The sequence below is a fragment of the Diadema antillarum genome, unplaced genomic scaffold, assembly GCF_040938485.1.
Source record: "Diadema antillarum isolate AM-2024a unplaced genomic scaffold, OU_Dant_1.0 scf00000180, whole genome shotgun sequence".
Taxonomy (NCBI): domain Eukaryota; kingdom Metazoa; phylum Echinodermata; class Echinoidea; order Diadematoida; family Diadematidae; genus Diadema; species Diadema antillarum.
In genome coordinates this window covers 4630204-4639056 of record NW_027271069.1, presented here as the reverse complement: position 1 = coordinate 4639056, position 8853 = coordinate 4630204, and the positions used below count along the sequence as shown (strand labels likewise).

Genomic DNA, 8853 nt, shown 5'->3' with positions numbered 1-8853 from the left:
ATAGGTGGTAACCCTCGTGTGGAACGCACAATAGGTGTCTCGTATAAAAAAAGTGACCACATTCCAACAAGTATTCAATGCTGCATGAAACTTAGCAACAACTGCTTTGTGGATGATATTTCTTTCATACTTTTACAGTTAAAGTTGTATATAAGAGAATTCAATCGTATAGAACAGCTGAAAAATATGTATGTGAAGCCATAGAATACAGAAAAGAAAAATGTAATTCTGAGACTCGTTTGTGTACCGCATAAATTGAGAGATTGAAATAGCAGTTTGATGTAAGAATTTGATGAAAATTAACAGAAGTGTGATTTGGAATTCAAGAAATACTGAGTAGGCCGTGAACAAGATACCGAGTAGGCCGTGCATAAGATTATACTATCTTCTCCCTCCCTCTCTCTCCCTCTCTCCCTCTCTCTCCCTCTCTCTCTCTCTCTCTTTCTCTATCCTTTTATTCCCATTATGCAGCAAAATACTTAAGGAAGTACAATAAAAACTAAAAGTAATTCTTGCTGGTCATAATTTAATAACAATAGCTGTAGTATTTTACACAAGATAATTCACACGGAGAACAAAAGAATTTACTGAGTTAAGAGCAAACAGTTTATAATCATCGTATTCATAATCACACAAAATCTTACTCGTGTAACACAAAAGGTACGGGAAGCTTTATGTATTAGTGCAAAGGAAGTCAATGCCCGTTTTGTACGGCCAACTGACAACATTTTTTTGTAAGTTTTAATTCGTGAAAGGGCCTGGGTACTCGTCACTCTATAGGCGCGGTCAGACTGGCAAAAGATCGAGAAGTTAAAGATCGCGATCTTTAAAGATCTCAAAATGCGCGATCAGACTGGCAAAAGATCGAGAAGTTAAAGATCGCGATCTTTAAAGATCTCAAAGTTTTACCAGTGTGACCAGACAACAAAAGATCGCGAAGACTTCGCGATCTCAAACTTCTCCATCTTTTGCCAGTCTGATCGCGCCTACTGTCTCATATGAGCGTGGCATAAATTGATCTGCTTCCTATCACTTTTATTCGCTTTGGTGAAATTGGTTTGACTCCAAAATAAAACAATTTGGTGTTGTATATATGGAGGGAATCATTAATCAATTGAAGGACATTAAGAACAACATCAACAACAAAGGCCTAAACAGTATGGAATGAATGATATAGAAACGAATCTGGCCTAAAACCACAAACAATGTGAAACAAGACTACTCGTAACACGCATTTATTGTAAATATTGTAACACATTTAGTGCAGTGTGTCTGTTCTTTCATATAAAAATTGGCAACAAGAACAACAAGATTATAAAAGATACGGCAAGTTTATCTTCTATAACCTTCAGAAATGAAGGATGTGGGCTTAACCAGAAGAAAAGAAGAAGAAAAGTTTTGAAGTGCTGAGCTTGATAACACTTCACATGGGTCCACACTCGCCCAAATGAGAGCCGATAGAATATGACACACTAGTCTTCTGCAATAATGTTTGAAAACAAAGAGTAAACTTCTTTCATAAGGATCATAAAGAGCGAGTTGAAATAATTTCAAACTTCCCTTTTTTTCAGAGAGGGATGAATAACAAGAAGCGATTTAACACAACACAGCAAAACATATAGGAGAACACGACTACAGTGGTTTCACGAATACAGGAAGACATATAGCAACTCTATATGCAAAATCATTCGTTGATAATATGTCGATATCATCTATACCGTAACCATGGTAACTGTTCTTATCAACTAAGCAACCCTAATTCTTCTATGAATTCTAGTTTGCTATAGCTAGATAACTGACATATTTTCTGCTTATAGGTTGTCTTGCACATGAATTAATTATCTAAAGCCGCTTAACCTTAAAATCTTCACACCGCTTTAAGGCACATCTCGAACTTTAAAAATGTTGTTGCATAGGTACACAATGAATACGATCGGGAGTTTCGACAGAGAAATTAAAACTTTTTCACCTTTCCACGTCTGTTTACAATAATCCATATCTTCGTTGCAACTGATTGACAAATTGCCCTACATTGACGTCATGAATTTGAATAATCCATATCTTGTCTTATTTCAATGACACATCGATGAATCTATTCATAGAAAGAGAAAACACTTCTTAACTAAAGTCACCCTTTGTTCTAGACCTTGTCTTTCCTCAGTATTCAAATCCAGGGCTTGTAGTTTATAAGGCATGGATTACAGGTTTCTTTTGACAACACAGGCACATTGTGCGAATTAGAATATGTAAGGGAAGTTTCGCAAACAGCAGTAATACTTTGACAATTCAATTCCATACAGCAAACTCAACGTCTGCCATGTCAGAGTGAGAGCGGTCGTGGTTATTATCTACGCAAACGTTTAATCCTAATCAGGCCGTGCTTTTTTGGCTATGCTAAATCCGGAGGAGGGCGTACTCCCCCCCCCCCCCCCCCCCCGCCTTTCGGCCATCAGAGGCGCGATCGCGATAGCACACGCGACCCCTACGTTGTAATCTACAATATTTTGTCTTATGATTTTCGAAATTATCAATTGCTAATTTTAATCAATATTGTTATGCAGATTAAGCCAAAGATCTTCTTTGAGCCTGTTAAACACTAATTAAAAGCATGAAGAGTCTGCTTTTTGGTTTGTACATCTGTTTTAGCGTATTTAGCAATCGTAAACTAGTATCATGATAAAACTTCCAAATGTCATTTCAATTCCCCGGCCTTTTTTTGGCTAAACCAGGGCCCTGTTGCATAAAACCCTTACCGCTGGACTTACCGCTCCTTTTTAGCAGTTAGTCTTCAAATTAGCGGTAAATCTTATAATCCTTGATGCTGATTGGCTGTGACGCCTAATTTTGACGGTAGTTACCATTGAAATTCAATGGTAAGTTTTATGCAACGGCCCCCAGGCACCCATACTATTCCAGCAAATTCATCACAGCGACTCTTTCTATGCTGCCAGAGTTGGAGAAGCTGTATGTAAGGAATAATCTCGGAACGTCAATCTAATCGACTGGTAATCAGACATCGATCACTTTATCCTTGTCGAGCACAATTTACGGCCAAGGCAGAAAAAAAACAAAACAAAACACCACATGCATGTGTCAAGCCACAAGGCTCTCTCTATAGTAAGGCATGTTCAAATATTAAACGGCTCAATGCTAAATGAACATAGTAATTGGCAACAAAATATCATATGATGGTACGCTTCATCAGAATACTGTAGCATGAAATATTTGTATCGCGGATGACAAAATTGGCGGTAGAGTGAGAAGCCACTTTGCCAAGTTTCATTTCTCCTGTCCTCTGTCCCTCCTCCACGCTTCATGTCGTCCGCGGCTACCGTTGCCATGGCAACGTTGCATCAGGGATGCCTAGATGGCAATGTCCTGGTCACATGGCAATACTGATCAGAGCAACGACATTGTCCACCGTCTCTACAAATTCTAGGTATCGTGCTCGTGACAAGCAGTCGAGTTCGTGAGGATGACGATCTGGATTTTGTATTTAAGAAGATGGTTTCCATGACCACGAGAAGGAATTATCAGTGGTGCATGGCAGCATGGTGGTGATGACGATGCTATTGGTGTTGCTGATGACGATGGTAGACTTTTTTTAGCCAGTGAAGATCTCATATGATGATGATGATAGATTATGATGACAAATTGACGATATTGACAACACGATCTTGTTCACCAAGCAGTGTTACCACTGCTCTTCCGAAGGGTCATGCTACTTTAACACCCCTAGAAATGCCATGCGTCCATGATTCTCATCTGGGTCACGAAGGACATCGCGGGGGTAAAAATAATAATAATGATAATGATATCACGTCCAAAGATGTAAAGCACCTGATAGGGTATCTCATATTTACTGCCCCGTAGCCAAAACGAAGATACCACGTTGCTGCTACTTACGATGATGAAAAGGATGATGATGATGATGACGATGATGATGATGATGATGATGATGATGATGATGGTGATGGGGATGATGATGATGGTGGTGATGATAATGATGGTGATGATGATGATGGTGGTGGTGGTGGTGGAGTAGGCAGTAGAAGCGGTGGTGATGATGGTGACGACTATCAACTTCCTGCACTACATCGTACGTGTCTGCTGCGACGCCAGTTTCCTCAGAAGGTGCAGAAGCTTGGTCTCTTGTTGATCTTGACGGGGCCGATGTTGGGTCTGACAGCCAATGTGTAAAGGGCTTGCTCCATCAGGTACTCTTCCCAAGAAACACACCTGAAACCAATCGATAGAGGAAAAATAGCGTCAGACATGACAAACGGTCGGCCGCCACAGTCGTTGCCATGACGACCATGCGCAGTTGCCGATTTAGAGATAAACATCAAATGGGGGAAATCGTGTAATTAGATCACGTCAGGCCCCATTTGCACTGATGATGACTATGTTTTTGCTTTGTTTGGTTTTGAGTTTGTCGTGTTTAGCCCAGCTTGGTGCATGCAGAGTTTGAAATCACGCCAGTAATTACGGTAGGATGGAGAGGGGGAAAAACATTAAATGTATCTTATCATTTTATCGGGCGTTTGCAAGGGCAGACAAGGAATATACACAATGGCTTAACAGGTGGGCCGTGACCTTCAGACCATACGAGTAGGCTTAGGAAATGAATGAATTATTATCGGGGGGAGGGAGAGAATTAAGTGTCACTTCGTGCGATCATTAGCAAGCTTTAGATCGGGGACGCGAACGCTAAGACGACGCTGTTAGGCAAAAAATGGCGTTCTGCGCATGCGCAAGACAGCTGTTTCCATGGAGTCCGTCGTCCTAGCTTCGCGTCGCAGATCTAAAACTCGCTAATACCGTCGAGAACGGATCAAATGATTATTGATAGAGTCATTATTGACGGACCATTCTGGTCACCTAGAATATACGCCAGTTCATTCTTTGTTCGAACGTGAATTCTATAAATTGTTACGTCGGGCAAGCTTAATCATTGATTATGCCACTTTGAAAGCGATTGAAGCGATTAACCAACTGAGAAAAAAAACAAAAGAGGTAATTTGTACCAATGTGCACATGAGCTAATTTTGAACTCGCTTATTGCGTGCATGTTTCTTCAGAGTTAATCATGATTCAACAAGGTGCACCGTATGTGCGACTTACCCAGATCTATCCTTATCGGCATCCATCAACATCCCGGCGTTTGTGTTCACGTGCGAGGCGAACTCGGTCGACATTTTCAGAGACGCTTGACTGCCGATGCGACGCCTGCATACAGGTAGAGGGGAATGAACAATATTCAATATGACTCATGGTAATCATGATGAGCGAGGTTAAGTGATGGGAAGAACAAGTTGACTTCGAGTCACCAGGGATCGCGGTAGAAGCGACATCTCTCCCAACCTCCCTTGAATAGAAATACCAGCCATTTTGATCCTGGTAACAGTTTTGGTGGACGACTTTTCCTTTTCTTGAATATGTGAAACGCTACCATGCATGACGAAGAAATCACTCACGTTACATTAAAAAAAAAAGATATTTTCACAATTTTGAAACAAATTTTGTCCAGACTTTAATTATTTATTCAGATATCTTATATTTTCTGTGCTCCAGAAACGCGAAATGACGATTCATATAACACTCCACTGTACATCTCTTCCATACGACCGTATGACAGGATGATCACTATATTGAACTCGATGTATTTTCAGTGGACCCAACAATGTCGATTTTAACGCAAGAGAATATTAAGTAGAGGGGTGAAGGCTGAGGTTTGAATTTTCTTCAGTTTGTCTCCCTCTAACAAGTGAAAATTTTAAGATCGCAACATGTTTGTTAGATCAAGGAGGTACTAGGCGAGCTCGCCTAGTATCTCCTTGGTTAGATTACAGCTCAGCAGTTGCGATGGAGTTACAGGGAGACAAACTGAAGAAAATTCAAACCTCGATGTCGATATACAGTCGGGCATCATAATTTTTCCAGTCTCAGGTGGTATTATGTTGCGGTGTAGACCCGAAGACAAGCCGATATCACTACAAACTCATTCTTATAATCGGTTTTATGTAACGTATTGTTCTTCTTTTTCTGAATTTTCTCTTGCATTCGCAGCTCAATTACACGTCTGTTTGTCTGTAACCTGGGAAAGGGGAATGGGACATAGGAACAATATTATTAAAATACTGCATTCCTACCACAGTGAAATGACTGACGGCTTGTGCGCAACCTTTTTTTTTCTTAATTTCAATGAAACACGTTGACGTTCGCATGATACTTGGTGATTAAACTCCATGTGAGCACCGTTTACGGCATGACAAGATTTTAATGACTTCTAATCGCCTGCATGTCACGTATGTCACGTGGTCGCGGATGAATATTCGTGACAGGAGGAGAACATCTCGGTCGAGACGTGTGAGTAAATCGTCATTCTTGACTTTTAAAATTAAGAGGATCGCGTGATCTCTTGACTCTGCGAGGTGCGCGCCATGCACGTTTGCTGAATTCATAGACGCGGGCGTCTATGTTTTCGTCTGAATGACATAATACATGGTACAAAGCAAAATACTCCATGACCAAATCCAAGTAATTCCCCGTCAACCATTGCCATTAACCCCTTCATATAGCCACATGTGAGACAACATATGTTGAAAACGATGACATTTTGATACAGGAACATGAATGTCTATCTGTGGGAGAATCTGTTAATTGAAAAAAAAAAATCTGTATCATGCACCTCGTCCGATTTCAAATTGTTTTCGCCAAAAAAGGCAGCGAAATCAGTGCGACAAAGTACAATATTTCAATATTGAAAACAGAACATTTCTTTACCATCTACCCACGGGTTGCTGTCTTTTGTGTAATAGGACAATCATGGCGTAAGGAATAAATTGCCTCACGTGTACAATCAATACATGTCTTTCACCATGCACGCCACAACCCAATTACATTATCTGTCACTGTCATTGTCTAAATTAGAATGCAAATTTTGGCAAGGGTGCAAAAACATAAGACCTAGGATTATACTTTTTTTCTGGAAAACATGAGCAACGAGGTTTCTTTGCCAACGACGGCTTCAAATTGACACACATGGTGGCTCATGCGCTATAAACATGAAAAGCGACTGAAATTTCTCTGTAAGAATGCATTAATTACGATCAACGCGTGCCTACGATGCTCCGACTACGATTAGCGGGTCACGGGGCAGTACCAGTACTATACACATAATAATATTCTTAGTAAGTTTCTCTATACAGGCATGCAGTACGATGTACGAACACGAGTATTTCAATATTCATGCCACTGCTCAAAACAAGCACTCCATACACTAAACTATACACTTTCCAACCTCAGGTAGCATTTATGATCATACAGCCGTCTTGTACATCACTATATCATAGAAGGACGGCCATTTTTTCAGGTTATGCTAAACATGGCGGTCATTTGCATCATATTGATTTTATGTATAAGCAAATGTTTATGTTCAATCGTTATGCGAGCACAAATCCGAGTTTATTATGCATTGTATATATATTTTAGTTAATTATTGATTGTCATTTACACTTGTGTATATATCTCTTCTCGCTGTTGATTAATTTTATGTCAATATTTTGGCGTAACAAAGGTATTACACTGTACATGCAAAAAACACAGAAATAAAGTCATTCTCTTAAGGCAAGGAAGTAAACCCCCGAGAACCCCTGAGAAGCCCTGAGAAAGAGACAAATATTGATATTCCGCTTCATAATATATTCATATCTTACGCATGGCTGTTCTGCAATTAACCAAGGTCCCTCCGGCTAAAGCTTGCCTGAGGCTTAAGCGACCTTGCTGCAAATGCAACACGCTGTCAATAGATCTAGACAAGAGAACTTCAATCACATCATGTAGGCGAGTGTAATATCAGCCAAGTTAAGAAGATGAAACGTGCAAACATTTTGGATAGGTTAAAAACTCGCGAATTGGAAGATAAAGGCGCAATGCGTACAATCATGGAGTAAGAAAGTACGTATACTAGTATGTCTGTGTGATTGAGAGTGTGTTCTTGTGTGTATGTTTGTGTCTGCTTGTCCGTGTCTGTGTTTACAATACTGTGTGTGTATATTTTGGTGCAAAATGTCGGGAGGGCATTTATTTGTTGTCTTTAAGTGAGGCGTGAAGTATGACTGGACGCTAGAGTGTCTGATGATAATTAGGCATCTGTTGCTATGGCAATCCACCTGTTACTTGTGTAGTACCAGTTTAACCGAATCGTCGTTGAATCAATATCCCCAAACACAAACGCGCATACACAAACACACACGCACACACACACACACACACACACACACACACACACACACGCGCGTACGTATGTCTGCATGTTCAAAACTAATGAAGCAAGCAAGATGAAAAAGAGTGAATATATAGGAAACATGAACAGACATAAAACAGAATAATAAGATTGAGGGTCTAGAGCACAGGGGAGCAGATGAGGGGCGGAGCACCTGGTTTGGGAGAGAGGAAGAAGATGACGGGAAGGGCAGGAACTGGAGGAAGAAAAAGAGGGGGTGGATGATATGAGGGGGCTAGGGGCAACTTCGGTGAATGAGATGTATCAGATTTGTAGTTGAATAAGAGAGATTTAATGTCACATTATACATGTTATATGTCGCCAAAGAGTTTCCTTTTCAGCTCTCAAATTATTTTAACCATTTTAAGTCCATGGAAAGATTATTATTTACATCACAGTAGCCATGGAAGTATTATGTCAGTAGCCGCATAGGCCTATAAGATATTTAATTCACCCAAGTCTCGTTGCTGAATAGATGGTTCACACTAGACATACCAACACGACCGTGAACAGAGTGTGACGTTAGTGCAGGTTTAATTGTTACTTGATATTTCCAAATATAATCA

The 8853-nt window shown here is 40.3% G+C and overlaps 1 protein-coding gene across 1 annotated transcript in view; it reads right to left on the bottom strand.

Annotated features, from left to right (window-relative positions):
* Positions 1–3072: 3072 nt before the first annotated feature.
* Positions 3073–8853, bottom strand: part of LOC139723099 (PHD finger protein 24-like) — a 29629-nt gene continuing 23848 nt past the window's right edge. Inside the window, exons 6-7 of the mRNA XM_071634369.1 lie at positions 5125–5229; positions 3073–4239 (exon numbers count right to left, since the gene is read on the bottom strand). Coding sequence (XP_071490470.1) covers positions 4128–4239; positions 5125–5229 — 217 coding nt within the window. The 3' untranslated portion in view covers positions 3073–4127. The remainder of the gene's footprint in view (positions 4240–5124; positions 5230–8853) is intronic.